We start from the raw sequence: 21,088 nt of genomic DNA, 5'->3' as shown, positions 1-21,088 counted from the left end.
TACAATGTCCTCGAAGAATCGCCCACCAAACTGTAGAAACTGGAAAATATGTGAAAGGACAAAGGCCAAACTCCCAACCACAGATGCTGAAAGAAAATTCATACAGTCAACGCCTGCTTCTACTCTCTTTTTGGCACAAGGGGGAAAAAAGAAAGAAAAAAAAGAAACGCCAATCGATGCAGTCTGCTGATACGATGTAGAACTTGGTCATAAGGTCGTCATCTCGTATGTGATAAAATCACAGCGTTTCATGAGGCGGTTTCACAGATCTTCTCATGGAGATCCTGCCACGCCCATCTCCGAGTCGCTTGGTAGCATAGAGTTGTCTTCCCATTCATCTGCAGATGCTACGTCAGATTCTGACATCAATTGGTTAGACGATAATAAGGGAAGAAAGAAAGAGAGGTACCATACCGGAAGCTAATTCTTCAGGCATATCTACAGATAATTCATCAATGGCTGCGCTAACCGCTATGTCACAGTTAGCAAATTTCGGGGACGAGGGAAACCGCCGAGGAAAAATGAGAGCCAGACATACCTTGTGCTTGACGAACAAATTCCTGATCCTCCTCGCTGTCGCCAAAGTACGTAACCAAGCAATGATCAATGACAGCTTTGACGCTCTCTATGACTCTGCCTTCCACGTTATTTCCGGGTGCAGCTAGGAATGTCTTCCTCAGCTTCTCCACACTGTTGTGCACGAGCTCTTTGGCAATCTCAGCATGACGTGCCTGAGACTCAGGCTCCATGTCTTCTGCTTCCGTGCTGAACAGAATCTGGTGCAGAAGCGCCAAGGTCATGCTCCTGACAGTTCTATCCGGGTAGATGAGTAATGTTGGAGCCCAATCTGGTATCTTTTCCACAGCCTGTGACAGGAACCAATTCTTCTCAAGACCAAGTCGTTCGTTGCGGCTTGCGAGCAAGCCCGTGAAGAAGGCAAGATGCTCTCTTCCTCCACTCTCGTTGATAGAGTCAACTCCTTTGGCAACAAAATCGACCAAAAACATCACTCTGTCCTCTTCTGGGCTCCTTTGGCAGAAGATCAGACTCGCTTCCAGATACGGAGCACATAGCTCAGCAGGCTCGACTCGAAGTCCATCCTCCAAGACCTTGCATATCGAATCCATCAGGCCAGCCTCTGGTTCCGAGTCCAAGAAAAACGCAACAATCTCCATGGATGCGTTGGAATTGCTGGTTTGTTGAAGAACCCTTCTGAGCAGTGACAGCTCATGCTCCCTCCCGAGAGAACAGACGAAAACATTCTCTGTGACAGTAAGGGGGAATTTTCCATTAGGTAGAGCGCGGCGTTCATCATCCACGGTTGGGACCATGGTGAGGTCAATTTTGCTCAGAAGTGCCGCCAGGAATTCCATAAGTTTCCTGTGCGAGAATTTTCTGCCCTTTTCGAGGAGTTTGATATAGGTCAGGTATTGACGTCGCAATTTCTTCGTATCCTCTCGGTCAATCCAGATAATCTCTAAGCACTTCAGCAGGAATCCGCTATTCAGGATTGTTTCAGCCTCGTAGTTACCGAGGTTGAGAAGGGACATTAGAAGCTCAAAATAATCATCCCATGAGCGAGGTGCCGTATGCAGAACGGGCCACAAGTGCTCCAGAGTGGCAACCACATTTTCGAATCCATCTAGATAACGCATTTGCCATCTTTCTTTGGCACGTTCATCGGATTCCGTTTGATCACACAAGTCACGAAGTTTCTCAAGGGCACGCAGAATGATTCTGATCGAGCTTTCTCGGACAGATGCATGTGGACTTCTCAGAATGAGATTGCGAATGCCTGCGGATCGCTCAACAACCCACTCAAGAACCCTGTGGGCTCCTTTTGGTAGCTCTTCGATAGCTCTCACAATTTCCGAAACAATCACATCAAGCCCCAAAGGCTCTCGGGATCTTGACAGCAATTGTTCCAGGGTGTCCAATGCGATGAATATCACATCCTGATCCAATTTAGGTGTCATGTTCGATTCCTCAAGTTCATGAAGCCGGGAAAGGAGATATCTGACGAAAAAGACATGATACGGGTCCATTAGACAGTAAGTCCGTATGAAGAGCTCGTTTTCCATCGCAATGTGGTTTGCAAGCGAGATCGGTAATGGGACGTGCACTGGTCGATCAGTACGGCAAAGCTTGTATGTCAATCTTTCTGCCTCCATGCTCGAGACACGCTGATAGAACAGCATATAAGCGTTCCACACCTTATTAAATCGAACTTGATTCATCTGGGCAGATTGGCCTGAGTCATTGTAACCACCGAAGCATTGGTCTGCAATCTTAGATTGCTCAAACCTGCTTACATCCGAATCATTAAACTCCACCCAGGAGCCTCGTGCGCCAGCAGCGGGTCTTTCCCGGATGTATGAATAGTAGTGCCCTGATTCGGCGGTTCCGCTATGGACCAAGACGCCGACAAGTTGAAAAACGTCCTCTTGAACCTCCGAGGTTTGATCGGACAGGTATTCAACTTTGAAGGGGCTCATATCGATGTGCTCGGGAAACCGAAATTCATCGTTGATCTTGCTTCTCAGCATTGTGACCATGTCAAAGTCAAAGCGCTTAAGATGAAAGATCAAGTTGTCGGGGACTTCCTTCAAACAAGCCCTAAAAAGATGCAAAGTCAGTATAACGGGAGGCTGTCGACAGGAAATGGAGACTTCAAATCACCTCTTGACAGCATCGACATGGCGCCCACAAGATGTACAGGAATATTTGTTATCTTGGAATGACTATCAGCACGATGAACAATCAACAAGCCTTGGCCGATGAAATTCTCACCTCCTTGCATAATCTCTCCTTCGACGTATGCCTGCAAACTCTCCTCGAGGCTTGCATTACCCTTGATATCGCATTGGATGGCGGAAAAGGGTTCTAGGCGCTCGGAGATATGAGGGCACTCTTTCGACTTGATCTGCTGGACGAGCTGACCGCCATAGAAAGACCGAAAATTCTTCTTATCCTCGGAATTCAAGATCTGTGCCTCCCATCTATCAAATAACAAGTTGTAAAATTCGTCCACGTCCATCTGTATTGTCACGTCAATGGGTTCATTATCATAGGTGCGAATGGTATCAACCAAGCCCTGAGGATCCACGCTCTTCAGCCACGTTTCTTGCATGTAAGCAAAGACCTTCTTTGTCTCGGCGAGTAACCGTTGAGAGGCATCTGGATCCGAGAGATGGAGTTGCAGCATGAAGTCGCGGAAACGTACATTCATGAAGAGCTGGCTAAGGAGGGAATTCAGATAACACGTGTTGGAAAGATTCTTGAGTCCGGCATAACCTTCTGGGGAGCGAATCATCTTATGACGGTCAAAGCTCCAGCCAGGAGTGTACGTATAGTCTGAAGGATTACCGATGATTAGCGTCATGAAACTGGGGCTGCCCTTAGCATAGAACATAGGGTGAACTAACCCGCAGGAATGAGGTCCTTGACATTTTCGACCACCCTGCAATAGTTCTCAATGTCTTTGCTGAGTAAACTAAGGATCCCATAGAGCTCCTGGCGTGTTTGGGTGTGCATGACGGGGACCTGAGGAACGATGGCACTGTTCGACTCCTCGGAGAGATTAGGGAAAAGATAATTGTCAATCAGCTTTTCAGTGAGGTCGCTGCGGAAATCAGTATTAGTGAAGAACCAATCTCGAGAAAGTGCTGTTCCAGAACTTACAATGTGTCTATTTCCATGCCATTGGAATCTGCCAGGTCCAAGCATGATCTCAGAAGTCGACAAAAGCCCAGAATCAGAGGGTCCACGGGCTCTCGTCCGACAAACTTCGAATATATTAGTATACAAGGAATCTCCCAAGAGGTGTGCTACTAACCTCTTGTGTCTTATGGCGCAGCATGATACCACTCCACTGCTTCAGGTATTCGCCGTAGATAAGGTCACCTGGAGACTGTTCGGCAATTGAGTGGAACACCAAGTGAGCGATATCGAAAAATTCCTGGGATTGCTCGGCATATCTCAAAGTCTGCGGCATGATCTTCACGAAAGCACCCCAGAGTGTCGCCAACATATCAACCCTGACAGGATTTTCAGCGGCCTGGGTGTCCGAAGAAGTTTGGGTCTCGCCATTCACAGCCTTCGTCAGCTTTTTCTGCAGCTTTGACGGGCTACACGCGACCGCGATATTCTCAATTATCTCTCTGCGGATGGACGACCGCTTTTCGCAGAGCAAGAGGGACAGAAGGTTCTGATCAAGTTGTGCATGCTCCTTGATAACTTCCCAAAACTTGGGGTCTCGCAAGGAGGCCTCGGTGAAAATGCTAGAAGAGTTGCATATCAATCTGTGGATGCGATTTCCAGGAAGATAATTTGGAGAAACAGCTCGTCCAATATCTATCAAAGCATGTAGCTGCTGCACTACTAAAGCAGGCTTTGGAATTGTAAAGGACCCATCGGCAACGGGTGGTATTACTATTCAAAAGGTCAGCACCAAAAACGCACGACTGGGGTATGCAGAGGCCACTTACCGAGGAGAGCGTGGAGTAGACAATCAACAAGGCTTGCGGCAAGCAAGATTTTGATGGGACTCTCTGCTAGAGAGTTAAACATCTCGGGGCGTGTAAGACCAGCAACCAAGATATGGATGCTGCGGGACACGAATTCTCGATCCGGAGATGGCTACAACATCGTCAGCAAACACTTAAATGCCGCCAGGTAGAAGATAGGACCTACCTCCAATGCCTCCCCTCTCAGGCAACTGCTGAGCGCATTCACGGCGTAGAGGAGGCGATAGGGTTTATCCGCCGGCAGGATATCTCCTTCGGTCACATTTGTAGATTTCACCCACTGGATCACTTTCTCTTGAGGCGGGAAAACAACGAGAAAGTCATATATCTGTAACAGAGCGATGGTAAGTATGGTACGAAGATCCTTGCCCAATGTCAAAAGAGATTCAAGGATTTGAACCCACCTCTCGAGCCAGACGGTCGTGGAGACTGAGGAGATCGTAAAGGTCGTCAAAATGCTTGAGCACCTCCGAATCAACTGAAGTCAGTGACGGGCGTCGGCCTGTCAACGTCACCTCGTGACTGTCGTCATCCTTTCGGACTAGTAGCAGCCCTGACCCTATTCTAAGCTCACGTATTGTGACGGCGGGCTGTTCAAGAAGGTCAATTCGCCGTCCGCTTGAGATTGTACTGAACTTGGAAAATCCCGTGAGCTGGACGATCTTCTCTACCAATTCGGAGGCGGTAGCCAGATCACCAATCCGTAACGTTCGAACTTTAGACTGGGCGCTGCCGCTAAATGTTTGATAACGTATTTCAATCAACTCGCCCTTCACCGGATGGCTAGGCAAATTGGGCGGAGAGTTTTGGAGCGGGCTATACTGCGGCCTAGTTCGCAGTCCTTGGAGCAACTGGCGAAGAAATAGAAGAGATCGGCTGAACCGCAATTCGTCTGACCGGTTCGTACTTTCTTTAGGTTGTTTTGCGGACGTGGCATCAGTATCAATGGCCGTGCCAGAGAACGACTTGAGATTTGCTGCAGCAGACTTAAGTTGTTCGACGCATCGATCCACCAAAGCGATATGAGTCGCCTCGACAGCTGACCGTGGCGAGCGTTTGATGACAGCGTGATCAAGATATATCTCGATAGCGAAATGAGTGGCCTCCGTTTCGATTGAGTCGGGTGGAGCAGTCAAAATGAATTCCCATATGCGATCCATCCCCGGGATCGTGACAACCTCGTTCTCCCCAGCCATCGGGGGAGGACTAAAACGAACCTCGTAGTTGACAGCCTGTTTCACAAAGGCGAGCAACTCATGGCAGTACTCTTCTGGACATAGCTCTGGGATGTATTTTTGAATGACCTGTTCGACGAAAGGATTGCGTTTTGCGCTGCGTCTCACGATTTCGCATAGCATGTCCCACACTGCGCGCCGGCCCTGATCCAGCAGCGTATCTGACATGAACACCTTTCTCCACAGAACATCAGCTAGGTCCGAAGTGATGGTGTCAGGAACTTTGTCGATGATGCGAGCAAGAAGTTGGATTCGCGAGATAAACCCGGTTTTAGAGAACGAGTCGCCGAATTCCGTTCGCCTCATATCCACGTTGTGGACTAGTTCGGCAATAACCAACCGCGTGAGGTCAAACTCTGTGGTCAGCTTTCGAATCTCCTGCGAATCATAACCAGGAAGGAGTGCATTCAGAGCCTGGATGCTCCCAACGGTGAACTGATTCATCTCAGCAATGTCTTGTATGCATCGCTCATATGTTTCCATCTTGTCTATTTCATTTAACCCAACATTGATCAACGAACTTAATTGCGAGCTCGCAAACCGCTGTAGATATGCTTTATGTTCGAGAGCGACGTCCTCAATCGCGGCGCTCTCACGGATCAGGCGGACACACAGCCGTAAGGGGACGGCATCAATGTGAGATTCATCCAGCATGTCATTACGACTTCTGTCGGCTTGTTTCTCGCGTACTTGATAGAGAAGCTGTTCACAAAACTCCACCATGCGCGCATCGAATCGAGTCAACGGTAATTCGAGCAGTTTGGCGCACAGATAGATTAATGCTGGGGAGGAGGATGCATGCATATGAAATGTCCTCGTAAGCATGCCCAGGACCTCCGATATCGTTCGAGGGTCTTGACTCTCCGTTACCGTCTTCCATATTGTATCTGTATCAAGGTCGCCGTAGCTAAAGGTAACAACCAGGAAGCCGATGATGTTCCCACTTCGACTGATGAGCTGGGGATGGGAGTCGATACCGACAATGTAATCGACAATCTTATGCTCCCTCAACAAATCGACGAGATATCGAACGATAGGATGTTCGTTCCCCGCCGGATTGTTCTGGATATGCCGACGCCAGACAGCAACGAGATCCGATTGCAGAGTCTCCATGCCATGGACCCTAAGTTCCATGCGGCCATCCATGATATGCTTCTTCAAGACTGCAAATCTCCAGCCGTGATAGATGATCGAGGCCCTGTCATCTTGCGATAGATCATCAGGAAGCTTGATTGAGAGATCTTTGGCGATTCTCTCTGTGTAACTCGGATCAAGGCTTATGAGATGATAGGCGCTTGAAATATGACGGAGGATTGGCTCACTGGTATCGCTCGTGATCCAAGGTGACTTTTTTGCGATATGGGCTTGGTAGGCGTCATCAATCTGTCGATTGAACCGGTACGCCGCATTTAAGGTGTTAGTATGGGACTCAGACTCGAGCGCAAGCTCATCCTCACTAATTTTACGCCGCTCAAGGCTCGTTTCCACGAGATTGTGAACAATAATCAGAGTCGGACCCAAGACAACAGCGAGCTGTGAACATTGGGGCTTAGTGACAATGGTCAAGAGGGAGGCGGCAAATTCCGATAGGAGATTGATCGTATCGACAGGAAGCGTGGAGATTTGGGTGCTAAGTTGAACGATAAGGTTGATGATTCCGGCGCCGTGGGCTCGTTCCATCGCGCGGTAGAAGGGAATGCTGTGTAACTGCATCATCCAGCCTAACGAGGGTATGTACGTCCTCGACATCAGTTCGGGAGGTTGAGGTTCTGTTTCGATCGGTTGCTGTAACTTCAAAGTATCCAGACGCACCAGGCGGAAGCCGAGCCGAGCAAAGTTGGTCAGGAATTCCTCCAGACAAGACCAGATCCCACGACCCTCATCTGGTTCAAGAGGCTGCCTGTGTTTGTTGAATCAGCGAAACTGTCCCAACGTGCTTTGCAAGATCGGGGTCTGAGGGTGCTTAGCTTACTCTCGACGCAGCAGGGACTCTACCAGCGCAGGAAAGTCAACCCAAAAGTCCCGGTCGCTCGCGAACGTTTCATATGTGAACCGGCCGAGATCATGTACGATGTCATCAAGCCAACTCTTTACAGCTAAGAAGACATTGATATCATGCGCAGACCCTACAGATATACGTTAGTTTAGCGGACTTCACAGAGCGTTCAATGCCAAATGACAGGAAAATCAAATGGTCCCCGGACGTACCTTTCTCGATGATCGTACAGATATCCTCCAAGTTTTCTCGCAGGTCGTCATTCACGCGGAGCTTGGGGAAGGTTTCACTCAGCGGCGACTGCCCTTGGAGCTGGACAACCTCCGGTGTGACCGGGTCCCGTAACGCTTCCTCCAACGACCGCCATGTCGACATATTGGGGTCCTGGTCCATGTCCTCCAGATCGGCCACCTCAATCTCCGGGCTCTGGGCAGGTGTCGAGTCTACCGATATGACTTTGGTGGAGTCGGTGTCGGGAGCAGCACCAGGCTGTTCCGCAGCTCCATCCATGGCGTCGGGAGCCGTGATCTCGGAGGTGGGGGATCTCACGTTGATAGTCACTCTGCTGGCGGTACGGGTCAACGCAGGCGCGTTCCGGATTGGCGAGCTGGTCGTGGCAGGAGCGGCGGCAGTCGGCTCGGACATTCGAGAAACAGCAGCGTCGTCGATGGACAACGACTCCACGGCACCACTTCCGCTGTCGAGACGCGGACGTTTCCGAGTGGACTGAGGATCGAGATCTTCCATGGGATCACCGTTTGGACGCGTCGGTTCGATGGATGGGGTAGCGTCAGGCGGGGTGCTAGAGCTGTCTAGCGGGGCAGCTGCCATGACATTTTCTTTATCCTTTCGAAGGGAACGCGAGAGGGATGTAAGATGTTGGGAGGGAAGGAAGGTCAGAGGGTAAGAAGGGTGGGAAGATTTAGTCAGTTCAACAATGGGAGTGATAAGAAAGTAGAGGATGTCTCTCCACAATTTAAGTATGATGGTTAAACCTTTTCTCAAAAGAAGAAGAAAGAGAGAAATTGAGGAAGCTGGAATTGGAAGGTAGGAAAAACGTGAATGGCAAGATGAAAGAATGGATCAGAAGAAAGAAAAGGTGTAGTAAAGAGTAGGTGAGGTGAGAGAGCACCAGGAGCAAGCTCAACAGGGTGTGGTTGATAGTTAGAGTGAGCAGGCAGCTAAGGTAGGTTGATAATGATAAATAAGGTAGATACAGTGTAGACGATTAGATAGATTAGAGTCCAGGTTGGCGGAGAGAGCAAGCAGTTCCAGTTCAGCAGCAAGAGAGAGAGAGACTAAGGCAAAAAAAAAAAAAAAAAAAAAAAAAGGCCCAGATAGCTCTGACGTTGTTTGTGGAGCTGGTGGGTCTATCTAGGTAACTACAGAGTATATCTACTTTTATGTAGTGATCTTGATCTTCATAGTAGGTGAAGTAGGGAGTAGAGATGTACTACTCTGCGAGAAAGACTATATTTACATACACTACAGTTTACTCACTGGAACTCCTATCCATTGCAGAGTGGTATAATTGTAAGTCTGTAGTCTGTACTTAAGGTAAGCTCTATCGGACAACTTCATGCAATCAATCCCCTGCATCGATTGTCCCTAATTCAATGCCACTCCATAAGTCCTTCAAAGTACGTACTGTTCTAGACCTTCTAATTCTATTCTATTGTTGATCTTTTTTTTTTTTTTTTTTTTTTTTGACCCGCTATCATTAGAGTCTTTCAATCATACCAAGAAGCCGTTGACCTTCCAATTCAGGGCGTAGCTCTGGGGGCTACTATGGGAGCTGGACATGGTTTAACCATCACCCCTAGGCAGTAGATACATAGCATCAAAGTACCTAGCAGCTTGGCAAGAATAATAACCGAGTAATTTGTACTTCCCAGACCAAATATGATCATAAAGCAGCACAGCATTTCCCCCTTGCTTGACTGGCTGTCCTACTGTTCTGCTACCTGGATCTTGTGTATCTCTTCTCTTCGTAAGAACTCAAATAACAAGACAGTTTGAGTGACCTAGCAGTTATATATGCTCATACTCTACTTTCTCAATTCTCCTTTGACACTCTATGCTCGCGAAAACATCATACTCCTGCTCACATTCAGACGGAAGGCATTCTTCAGACAACACTGCACTCCGCCTACTGCAGATATTTGATATCAACTGAATGGACTCAGAAACCCGCACATGGACTGATTATTTCTTCTCCAACTACCAGCCCTCTTTTGATCTCACGAATTCAAGCTTTGATCCGGAGACCTTCCAGCAGTTCCAGTATAAGCAACGCCACTGGCGCTTGGGAAGGAGACTAGATGAACGTGATTTCTCCTATCGCGAACAGCCCCCCGCCTTGGTTCGGCGGCTCTATGCAAAAACGAGAGAGGGCACAGTGAAATATGCAGCCAAAACAGTAAGCTATCTTGACTCCATGCTCCTTGCAAAGCTGACTTGATGCAGTTTCTAGTGTATCACGAAGATCAAGCAAGGATGCAACTTCGCCGAATTTCCTCGTCACGACACTCTGTCGATATGGTCAGAAGCCAACTGGATCCTTTCCTAGCTGAAGCGAGGGCTTTCGAACAAATAATCAAATTCTGTCCAAGCTCACGCAAGGTCTACTTTCCACGTTACCACGGCGTGATCACAAACATATCGCAGTCTAGGGATCCCTCCCCATATGAATCACGACCCCAAGCAGTCGTGCTGGAGGCGATCTCGCCAGGTTTAGCATCAAGGCGAATACTCTCGGCCGAGGCACATCTGCCAGATGAAATCCTAGTAGGCTTCTCCCAGCAGCTAGACAAAGTATGCCTGAGCCCGTTCGAGGCGAATTGGTATCTGTCACTCTTTGCGGATCGATTCCGTCGAGTAACTACACTACATGACATTGGAATCAGCCATGGCGATCTCTGGGATCGTCATTTTCGGCTCCCTGGGGATTTCTATGACACTGTACTCTATGATTTTTCCATTTCTTACACTTTCTCACCTTCCTGGCCGTATAGCATGAACTTCGGACGCCCAACGTCATTGTCTAGGGTGAAATGTCGAGATAGAAAGCTTGTAGAACACTGTATTTTGGAACGGTAGGTCATCTCCCATATCAACGTGCTCAGTCTCTAACGTGCTTCTAGTGCCGAACAGAGGGACTTCCGATCTCATCTTGCCAATTCTCTTCAACTGAGTGCAGATGTAATTGAGACACTGTGTTCATTGCCCCCGCAAGAGGCATCGGAAGATTTGGAATTGATAATAATAAAGGTCATGCATCGACCTGATGGTACGTCATCTTATAATGCATTCACTTCTCTCCTCCCCGAGCACCGAGGCATCATCTCACGAGATTCTGTTTACCTAACGTATCATCGTTTTTGAAGAGTTCGATTCGCCCTCTCTTGCGTCGGTATTCCCCTTCTTAGAGGCCATTCGACCCGAGGGACATCCGACATGGCACATAAGCCGAGCTCAAGCTCTGGATCACTACGTATCCGCATGGGTCTCCTATGCTGGGGAGAACGACAAATTAGAGAGAACTACCTTGATTTCTTTGGCAGGAGAAAAACACTCCTATTCCGACAAGCTCGAAGCCGGATTAACCTTTTATCTCATCCTGATCCCTCAGTCCTGGGACAGGAAAGAAGTCGATGGCAAACTTCTGGAAGCTTGTGCTCGACTGGGCTCACTCGGGAAGCCGGGCACGGTCATTACAAAGGTAGAGTTTGACAAAAGATGCCCGTTTCGCAGCAAAAACTAAGAATCAGCAGCCTGAATTTGACAACAATGAATATGGCAGTGGCGGGGACGAAGAGAACCATGCTGAACGGCCACCTGAACCATCAGTGACTCTATCACCTGTACCGTCTTGATTTCTTCAAGTAGATGAGATGAGACCATATTGATCCGAGAGGCACTTTTCTCGACGATGAAGATGGTCACAGTGTAATCTTGCTATGAAGCTCAATGACTGCAATGCCTATAAGCAGGAGGAGGTGTGAAAATCATAGTCATACGCAATGAAGCCAGAGTTTTGAAGTTCGCATAATGCTGAGAGCGAACCATGGGAGGCTGGTATTTACTCGCCCTCAATTCTGTTGTCTAGAGTTTTAGCTGGCTCGGGGTTCTAACTTCTAAGTTATAATCAATGTATGTGCTATGATGCACCTGAAAGGAATGCACCAGGGGTATGTCCTCTAACATAAGAGGCATCCCTAGATTCCCTATATACTTACTCTATCCAACCAACCAACATGGAAGTTACTCTGTCATAGATGTTTCAATCTTCCGAATGACCCTGGCCGGATTTCCATATGCCAGATGAAAAGCCGGAACATCCTATCCCATCGTGAGTCTTGCAAACGACACAGACAAATTTAACCAAACGATGAACCTGGACATACCTTAGTAACGACGCTCCCCGCACCAATCGTCGCCCCTTTCCCAATCGTTACCCCCGGCAAAACAGTCACATTCCCACCCAACCAGCAGTCTTCACCGATATGGATTTCTTTCCCATATTCGGGGCCCTTGATGCCATTGCGCAGGGCAGGATCCAAGGGATGGGTCCCGCTGAACAGACTGACGTTCGGTCCGAACAACGTGCGCGCTCCGATGGTCACCAGACAAGTGTCGATGATGGTACAGTACGAGTTGATGAAAGCGCCCTCTCCCACTCGCACGTTGAACCCATAATCAATGCGGATGGGGCCTTCGATCCAAGGTTCTCGCGCCAGAAGGGCTTCATCTGCCTCTGGATCTCCCCGAGGGGGCGGAAGAGGGGTTTTGTCCTCCGTGATGCTGCGCCATGGATTTAGTTGATATCTTCTGTGTGTTTTTTAATGGGCAGTATAGATAGTCTCCAGGTGTCATTGCAGATCATCAAACGTGAAATCATCAAGCATCTGAAAATGATCACAAAGTGATCTTCTATAAAGACGGGATTGTACATGGTGGAATCTTACTCTTTCCAAAGTTCAACTAACCGTCTACGAGAGACTTCGCCGGCATTGTTGAATCGATTACAGGCATGCTTACAGCGCATTCGGGCAGCTGTCAGTTCGGGGGTGTAAGCGTAGTAAAGCTCCCCTCGGAGCATCTTCTCTCTCTCCGACGGCTGTGATTCGGCAGAAGACATATTGCAATATTTCTGAGTCGATTCGATTAGGTACCTGAGAAGAGAATGAATGAAGGTGATTCGGACGATAACTAGCGTAAGTGCTGTCATATTGTCGGCCAAGCGGGGTGGAAATAACAATAGTTAGGGACAATCTAAAGATAGGCTAAAGATCCACACGCCTCCATCCACTCCAATATTGTTCTCCATCGACCTCCTCTATTATTGTTCTCTCGAAAAGTGACAACTCCCCGGCTGCTGGGAACGCATTGATAGTCGGTTATTTGAAACACTATCTTTCCAACAACCCTCGTCTTCAGGAAACTTATAATCGACCATGACGCTGCTCTGAAAGAAACAACCGGCATCTCGACCTTCTCGAAAAAAAACTCACCAGACACCCGTGGACATCCTCTCCTTCACCCACGCAGTACCCGTCCACACACTCCAAAATGTCCAAAGACGCCAGCACTTCCTCCGGCCACCAACCGAACCCCAACAGCATCACCAGCAGCCCGGGCTGGCGACCCGCGCGGCCCGCACCACCACGCTCGCGCTCTCCTCCCCCCCTCGACTCCTCCAACTACCCCACAGGCGAGAAGTCTCTCTCCGGCATCTCCCTGCGCGCGTTCCTCATCGGCGCGGGGCTAGGCATCTCGCTCCCGATCACGCTCTACCTCCTCCTGGTCGCGCCAAACCCGCTCTGGCGCGTGCCCTTCTTCACCGCCGCGCTCTGCCTCTTCCACTTCCTCGAGTACTACGTCACAGCCGAGTACAACACGCGCTACGCCTCCATCTCCGCCTTCCTCCTCTCCTCGAACGGCTGGGCGTACAATCTCGCGCACAGCTCCGCGCTCGCGGAGTGTCTGCTGTCGCACACCTTCGGCCCGGAGGGCAGCTACCTCGCGGCCACCGCGTCCGTGCGCGGCGTCAAGTGGCAGGTCGTCGTGGGCATTCTGCTGATGGTCTTCGGGCAGACGGTCCGCACGCTGGCGATGAAGCAGGCGGGCACGAACTTCAACCACACGGTGCAGGTGGAGCGCCAGGCGGGGCATAAGCTCGTGCAGGACGGGGTGTATGCGGTGCTGCGCCATCCGAGCTACTTTGGGTTTTTCTGGTGGGGGATGGGCACGCAGTTGGTTCTGGGGAATGTGGTCTGTTTTGTGGGGTATGCGGCTGTGCTGTGGAGTTTCTTCTACAATAGGATTAAGCGTGAGTGTTCCTTCCTGCTGCGGTTGGGCGGTTGGGCTATGCTAACATGCTGCAGGGGAGGAGAAATTCTTGATTTGTTTCTTCGGAGACGAGTACGTCGAGTATAGAAAGAGGACTTGGATTGGCATCCCGGGAATCTGCTGAAATTGGCAAAGCCTTTCAATGTACCGGCCAAGGTTTAGTTTCTTGGAATCAGAAGAATAGACCGTTTGTGCGCTAGAACTAGAGCTTCGCCTCCGATACAGGCTCCAATATGTATAATAGTATCAATATGTAGAACATACAAAGGAAATGGTATCAATGATTGCCAAACGCCTTCCGCTGCAGTTGTCTAATGCAATAATTCGTGATGTACGCTCCATTCCATTCAGAGCTTACTTTGGCGTGCCACATCTCCAACTGCACCACTCATATAAGGACCCTCTGCGTGCTGTGAGTCGGCATCCAGAGGCTCATTTCCGAAAAGAACAAGTTCCCGGCCGCCTTTTGTACTCCACCAGGTCACACAGTGATAGGCGCGTTCGACATCCATCTCGCCGCTGCTCAGCGCTTCCCAGAAGCGCTCAATGCAGACTTGGCGCATTGCCGGGTCCTTCATGGCGTGGATCAAATTGGCTGTCAGTGGTAGCCACTCTTCAAGGTCTTCCACGCGCAGGAAGGAAAGACCGTCAATCAAAGCTAGAGTCAAAGCTGCTTGTTCCGATAGGGGCGGTGATTGCCCCATATCGGCACCCGTTCCTCCGAGCGCGGATGGCGGCAGCATCTGATCAGATGCCTGGAGAGCTCTTTCGTGTAAAACTTCAAGTAGGATGGAAGGAAGCAAAGGCTGGCTGTTTGCAACGAGCGACGGAGGGGCAGTCACTTGGATCACGGTCTTGAAGGCAAGCCGGAACTGACGAACAGATAGATTATCAGGGAAGACCTGTTTCAGCGTAAGCGCAGATAACAACTAGGAGGCTGGGAATACAAAACGTACAGCAAAGAGGTTATCAATGTAGAACGGAAGGTGCTTGGCTGCTATAGCCGCATTGGCTGGTATTGCGAAGACAGCCAAAGCCACACTGTGAGCAGCCTCAAAGATCTCAAGGAGATGGTTGTTGCCACCCGCTGCCAAATATGGCAGTGTCGAGGATACCAAAAGTTCTTCACTACATTCTGGGGATAGAATAGGAGTAAATAGCTCGGCGACATTTAAAAAGTAAAGGTCTAGGCAGCGCTCAATAGGATGTTGGGGGATTTGACCGAGCTCACTTGGTTTGACGCTTCGTAGGAAATTTTCGGCCAGATGGGGGTATTGTGCAAGGATGTCAACCGCCGTCAGGGTCACGAACAGGTGCTGTGACGATGAATTTGGGCCAATTCGAGTTGAGACAAAGTATAAATTGCGAAGTATATGGAGAGCTTGCATGGAAAGATAAGGCGCGACTAAAAAAAGGTAAGTAGACAGATCAGATGTCCCAGGAGAGTGCAGGAACTCACTTCTGTTAGCAGCGAGAACGTGATCATTGAGTACTCTTCCGAAAACAGATCGGAGCACGATCACAACAGAGTATAGACAGTTACGCAGAAGTTTCCACAAGCTGGGGATCGTGCTCTTGAGCGATTCGGGATCCAAAAACTCTGCTTCCTCTGCTGCGTCAACCTCAGATAACTTGTTCTGCCGCCATTGCACCATGAGTGTGCGCGCAAAGTGCGCAATTTGATCTACAGACTGAGAGACCAATGTTTGATCACAAACATTCTCTATTGAATGTGCAATCAACCGGGATAGCGGGCCTAACGCCGATATTAGAGGGCCGGAGGAAATGGCTGTCACACGGCCAAAGGTGTCCGACTGAGGCAACCACTGGAAACGCTTTCCTGGTGCTTCAACGATATCCTTATCAATGGTTCCCAAGAAGTATCCACCCTCTAAGCCTTCGGTTGAAAGATACGTCGTTTGAACCAAGACCGGTAGTAAACGATCATAGTTCAGCTTACTCCTCTCGTAGTCGGACAGGAGTTCAAAGGTGTGATTCAAGACCATCGTAATGCATTGTGCCTCAATGTTGCTCTGGGAAACCAGTTCATCGAGGGAGAGCTGTGCAGCCGTCACAAGTGCAGATTCGAGTTTCGTCCGAATACTCCGCGGTAAACCTTGTCTGTTCTGGCCTTCGAATCCGAGCAGGCTGCCGCCTAGTAATAGCAGATGTCTCCATCGGGGAGATTTCTCGTCTGCTCCATTTGCAATCGCCTTCACCCATTCTTCACGTTCGAGCTTTTTTGCTTGTGCAAATGGTACCCTCGGCTCCTCTGACGCTTCATTTTGTGCGATCGCAATTGCGGCTGTGTTGAAGACGCTGAGGACTTTCCGACATGCTTGTAAATCGACAGGTTGTTCCCATATCGCTGGAGCCGACAGGAGCTGTGATGCGAGTAAGGTAAGATTCAAAGGATTCCCGAGGAGAGTTAAGAGGCTGGTTGCTGTTGGAAGGAGGCTGATGATTTGACTGTCAGTTCCAGCTTGTCGGGGAATCTAGCTTGGCAAAGTCTCACTTGATAGCATCTCGAAGCTCTGATGGAGATTGGAGTGATCGTAGAAGAGCACCCAGAGAGCGTTCTGTCGCCATGTTATACGCTCAATGCCAAAGGCAAAGATGGCATACGTATGATGGAAATCAACCTCCTTCGGGACGATGTATGAGGATGAACAGACGTAGCCGGCTCACATCACACTTACCGCGGAGACCCCAGAGTTCAGATCACCTGCCGAGGTTAGACTGGATAAGGACAAACAGTGCAAACAGTCCGCCATAGGTCTGCCTGTTTTGTATCTTATCGGCCCGCACCTTTTGTGAACACCAGCTTCAAATATTCCATCCTAGCAACCAATTCGAAGGACGGCGATGATGCTCCTCCGGTTCCTGTATCATCATATCGGATGACAAGGAAAATCAATCCCCGTCATTGACGAAACCGAAAGATGGCTAACAATCGTGTTCCGATCAACTACCAGACGCCCCCTTTCCCAGCACTTTATAATCCCCTACCCAATCATTCTCCTCAAGTCTATTACCTTTACTACACCCGGGACATATGGCGCTTCACACTTTACTGGACCTTCATTTTCTATGCAGCCAGCCATTTGGCCGTCGCTGGCTGTGCTATGATTTTGCAATGTCGGAATTGGAGAGTGTTTCTAGCTGTCCCACTGGTCTTCATAGTTATTGGGGGACTGGAAGCTCTTGTAGCCGGGAGTATCATCGGTGTCATGTATGTGGTTCTAATAGCATGAAACTCTCTTCAGAGCACGGAACTAATTTCTGGGCAGGCTTGGAGCGGTCTACGAAGCTGGTAACTTCAGGATGTCCACGTGGGTCCCTATGGTTTGGGGCGGCATCAATGTTATGGTCCTCATATTGTCTAGCTTCCCAATGCAAGGCGGGCTGTGATCACTCAATGCACCGGGCCATTTACGATCATTGACAAGGACAAGACGATCGTAAACAAAATGCCCATTTTCGAATGGGAAGTGCAGGACATGTCTCCATTGGATGGCCAAACTGGAACTTACCCAACAAAGGGCACTACAAATGCCCGATGGGGCTTGCCTCGCGACCTTATAGACTGAAGATCACTATCAAACATATATTACACCATAACGAGTTGTTCTTCCGAGAGAAAAACAAAAGCGCCGACTGCTTCGGAATGGGATAAAAAAAAATCGCCCGCCATTACGCCATGCAACCTCCCACTCAGTACAAACAGTTCACAACACCGCATCTCATCGTCTATACTCGTTGTCAGGTGTATGGCCTTGCAGACCGGGAAGGCCACCAGATCCTAAAGATGCGGCTAACGAGGCAAAATTCTGAGGAGAGATGCCCTGTGACATGAGCTGCTTCTGGATTTCTACGAGATCCATGTTCACCGGCGGTGTCCCTGACATAGCAGGAAGCATGGGGAACCCGGGCATGCCGGTGTTCGGGGGGTAATTGTTGTGCGGCGGTGGATTTTGGGTAGACATAAGCGCGGCCAAACGCCCGGGATCCATAGGAGGCATGGACGCAGACATTCCCGGCATTCCGTGCATTTCGGGCATCCCAGGCATCCCAGGCATGCCTGATTGTGGTACAGGCTGGGGTGCACCAATCCCTGGTAACAATGACCCTGATCCTTCTTGTTGAGAGCCAAAACCAGGGGGTGCAATTTGTATTCCGGGAAGAGACTGTCCGGCGGTCTTTTTCTGATCAACCAAGCTATCGGCCTCATCCTGCAATTCTTGTTCCTCCTCTTCACGCATCTGGCGCCTTCCGAACCCACGACTCCATGTTCCTTGAGCTTCGGCCGCCTCCTCACCGATATGGAATCTGTCTTTCAAATAACTGGTCTCTCCCGGTCGTGCCCGTGACCAGAATCGAGTAAAGTTGTCTTTAGAACCCGACGCCAAGATATGGCCCAGAGGATGCCAGTCCAAAGACCAGATAGTCGCACCATGCGCGTATTGGATTCGATGCGCTGGGTAGATAACCTGTGCCGGGGTATTCGCTGGATCGGGGCTGTCATACGGCGCGGTTGTGGGGACCTGCCCTGAAGGCAGGTTTGGTTCGTCAAGCAGGTAATGGTACAGTGAACCGTCCTCGCTACCTGTGGAAATGAGGGAGCTATGGATAGGATGCCACGTGAGAGATGAGATGGGCTTCTCATGACCCCTCAGAATACAGATATCCCTCATCATGCGCAGATCAAACACCCTCGCGGTCTGGTCGCGTGATGACGTCGCAAGAAGATTGGTATTCACTCGGGAGAAGCGCGTAGTTGTAACAGTATTCTTATGGCTGTGGAGGGTCGTCAAGCACCGTGCGGTGCGGGGATCCCAGAACTTGACTTGATGGTCCTTTGAACCCGAAACGAGCAGTCCTTTAGTCGGATGCCAATCGCACGATTTAACATCCCAGTTGTGACCTGTCAGGATCGTATCGGCAGTCCGTGAGGTAAAGTCGAAAATTTTCAGGGTCGTGTCATCGGACGCGGAAAGAAATTTCGTGTCGCTGGGAGACCACGCTAGGTCTCGTACAGCATCGTGATGAGCATCATCGATTGTCTCCACGTTGTTGAAGTTCGGTCGCCAATATTTGATGTCGCCCTTTTGTCCTCCCGAAATCAACCAGTCATGGCTATGCGACCACGCCAGCGAAGTCACACCTGCTTGTAGCTGGTCATAATGTGCCTATCCACGCAATCAGCCAAAACATAGCCCCAACGATGTACCATCTCAATAACAATGGGAGTTAACGCACATCCATGACTGTCTCGAAATTGAACGCCATTCCATTCCATAACATGAACTCTCCGGTATGGCCTCCCGTCAACAACCGCCTCCCTTCCGGCGTCCATCGCACGACTGTGATGGGCTTTTTCGATTTACCAATTGACTGGTGTAGATGCCGTACGGGAATGGTGTCTGCAGGGGAATGAATTCGTGCCAATGGCGGGACCATCTAGAGTGCGAAAAGTAGCATCAGCAAGCGGGTTTCTTCTTCGCGCAGCCATAGTCAGGGACAGCGCGTCGACTTACATCCACTATATAGCTCGCACTGGGTCTCTCCATCTCCATCCGATGTCCTCCTTTATACCGCGGTCGCCGCGTGCGCATGTATTGGACGAGAGACGAGCCATAGTCAGTAACCAGTCCTTAAGATTAGACGTTAGTGTCACGGCACAAGAAAGAGTTGGGAAGAGTTTTGTGCGATCATACTTGGACGGCGCGGCCCTGCAACTCCACCTTCATACGGCTTCCTTCCAAAAGGTTGATCGCCCGACTGGTCCTCGTAGAAAGCCATCGCGACAAACTTCGTGCGGAGAGAGCTTGCCCAGGGTTATGAAAGAAAGCTCACGAATGGCCCGTAGTCATGACAAGGAAGCGAATGGTCAGGATAATAACAAGGCGCAAGATTCGATTTGTTTCACGATAGTCAGCTTGGGAAATCTTTCATCGCCGGTTCACAATGGAAAGCTGTATATGTTGCAGTCGATTGTCTTGGTGCTGCTGTTGGTTGAGAATTAAACTCTGGTAAGGTCGAAGGTCATCGGGCGGTCGAACCTCTGTTGGTCAAGAGCAAAGTTTCCCCACTCACAATCAGAACGAAGATCCCAGCTCTTCAATAGCTTCACTAACAAGGAATAGTTTTCAAACTTATCCTTCGCCGTAAGGGCTGGCAGACTACAAAATATTTGAAGTTGATGCTGGGACTCGGACTGTTTGTCTATCTTGGTCAGACTAGTCTACAGACAACTGGTTAAGCCAGTATGAAAGAGCGTTATCAGCACAATGCCAGACTTTATGAAGGCACAACTCCACTGCAACAAAAGCCTGTCCTGCACACCTTGCTTGACAGCTGGTTAAACTTAGGTTGCAGCATATTATCTTCACTATCGAAATCCACGCGTTAGATGAGCATCATCTAACGGGACTGACCCATTCAACTGGAGATCCAATTTCCACATCTATGACAATGCAGTTCGCAATTCTGTCGCTGGAGCTCGCTGTAATAGAAGGAGCTACGCATGCTAAACACATATCGCTCGACAACGAACGTCTACACCTGCTGTTGATAGAATTGCCTCTCAGGGCAGCGAAGAAGTTCCATGCTCCAAGGGGACTCTTAGCTCCGGAGAACAGCATCTTCCGCCTTGTGCTTCGGCTTTTCTCCGTGGTCTTTGAATTTCCACATGAGCTTTATGGGTACTTGATCCCTCTTCTCGTGGGTTTCTTCATCTTCGCCGTGTTTCAAGTTCCCGTGGCTGTCGCACAGGATTCATTGGCAATCTATATTTGTTCGGTTTCTGAAACTATTTCGCAGATACTATTTTCCCATCGTACGCATCTTGTGGTTGCCGTCTACATCTAGATGGTTTTATTCTAGTCGAAATCTATTCTATATGTACGGGGCGGAAGCTCAATCATGGCGTCAAGTTGTTGCTACCTAAATAGTTTGATTTTATAGATAGCTGTATATAA

The 21,088-nt window shown here is 49.4% G+C and overlaps 7 protein-coding genes across 7 annotated transcripts, besides 3 other annotated features; 3 read left to right on the top strand and 4 right to left on the bottom strand.

The window, feature by feature from the left end:
- Window positions 1–273: 273 nt before the first annotated feature.
- On the bottom strand, window positions 274–8,588 carry ACLA_080280 (putative ubiquitin C-terminal hydrolase; the record flags this gene model as incomplete). Its single annotated transcript, XM_001267769.1, has 13 exons — window positions 274–347; window positions 415–471; window positions 539–2,616; window positions 2,680–2,731; window positions 2,791–3,354; window positions 3,426–3,622; window positions 3,682–3,785; window positions 3,836–4,431; window positions 4,488–4,638; window positions 4,693–4,854; window positions 4,931–7,661; window positions 7,734–7,887; window positions 7,970–8,588. 13 exons carry the CDS (start codon window positions 8,586–8,588, stop codon window positions 274–276), a joined length of 7,539 nt encoding a protein of 2,512 aa, XP_001267770.1.
- Window positions 8,589–9,062: 474 nt separating this feature from the next.
- Window positions 9,063–9,087: a microsatellite.
- Window positions 9,064–9,087: a microsatellite.
- A 354-nt stretch (window positions 9,088–9,441) lies between these two features.
- Window positions 9,442–9,465: a microsatellite.
- A 468-nt stretch (window positions 9,466–9,933) lies between these two features.
- Window positions 9,934–10,326, top strand: ACLA_080270 (uncharacterized protein; the record flags this gene model as incomplete). The annotated part of the gene is made up of 2 exons (XM_001267768.1): window positions 9,934–10,176; window positions 10,231–10,326. 2 exons carry the CDS (start codon window positions 9,934–9,936, stop codon window positions 10,324–10,326), a joined length of 339 nt encoding a protein of 112 aa, XP_001267769.1.
- Window positions 10,327–12,020: 1,694 nt separating this feature from the next.
- Window positions 12,021–12,897, bottom strand: ACLA_080260 (sugar O-acetyltransferase; the record flags this gene model as incomplete). The annotated part of the gene is made up of 3 exons (XM_001267767.1): window positions 12,021–12,098; window positions 12,164–12,560; window positions 12,725–12,897. The coding sequence occupies 3 exons, from the start codon at window positions 12,895–12,897 to the stop codon at window positions 12,021–12,023; spliced, it is 648 nt and encodes a 215-aa protein (XP_001267768.1).
- A 431-nt stretch (window positions 12,898–13,328) lies between these two features.
- On the top strand, window positions 13,329–14,232 carry ACLA_080250 (protein-S-isoprenylcysteine carboxyl O-methyltransferase; the record flags this gene model as incomplete). Its single annotated transcript, XM_001267766.1, has 2 exons — window positions 13,329–14,088; window positions 14,144–14,232. 2 exons carry the CDS (start codon window positions 13,329–13,331, stop codon window positions 14,230–14,232), a joined length of 849 nt encoding a protein of 282 aa, XP_001267767.1.
- Window positions 14,233–14,455: 223 nt separating this feature from the next.
- Window positions 14,456–16,697, bottom strand: pex8 (putative peroxisomal membrane protein Pex17; the record flags this gene model as incomplete). Its single annotated transcript, XM_001267765.1, has 4 exons — window positions 14,456–15,010; window positions 15,065–15,513; window positions 15,568–16,565; window positions 16,624–16,697. The coding sequence occupies 4 exons, from the start codon at window positions 16,695–16,697 to the stop codon at window positions 14,456–14,458; spliced, it is 2,076 nt and encodes a 691-aa protein (XP_001267766.1).
- A 353-nt stretch (window positions 16,698–17,050) lies between these two features.
- Window positions 17,051–17,519, top strand: ACLA_080230 (uncharacterized protein; the record flags this gene model as incomplete). The annotated part of the gene is made up of 2 exons (XM_001267764.1): window positions 17,051–17,340; window positions 17,399–17,519. The coding sequence occupies 2 exons, from the start codon at window positions 17,051–17,053 to the stop codon at window positions 17,517–17,519; spliced, it is 411 nt and encodes a 136-aa protein (XP_001267765.1).
- Window positions 17,520–17,851: 332 nt separating this feature from the next.
- Window positions 17,852–19,910, bottom strand: ACLA_080220 (WD40 repeat domain-containing protein; the record flags this gene model as incomplete). The annotated part of the gene is made up of 4 exons (XM_001267763.1): window positions 17,852–19,297; window positions 19,368–19,568; window positions 19,646–19,761; window positions 19,826–19,910. 4 exons carry the CDS (start codon window positions 19,908–19,910, stop codon window positions 17,852–17,854), a joined length of 1,848 nt encoding a protein of 615 aa, XP_001267764.1.
- Between the last annotated feature and the right edge of the window lie 1,178 nt (window positions 19,911–21,088).

This window comes from Aspergillus clavatus, genomic scaffold, assembly GCF_000002715.2.
Source record: "Aspergillus clavatus NRRL 1 1099423829806 genomic scaffold, whole genome shotgun sequence".
NCBI classification, from domain to species: domain Eukaryota; kingdom Fungi; phylum Ascomycota; class Eurotiomycetes; order Eurotiales; family Aspergillaceae; genus Aspergillus; species Aspergillus clavatus.
The sequence above is the reverse complement of the archived record's forward strand: the minus strand, read 5'-3'. Positions and strand labels throughout refer to the sequence as shown.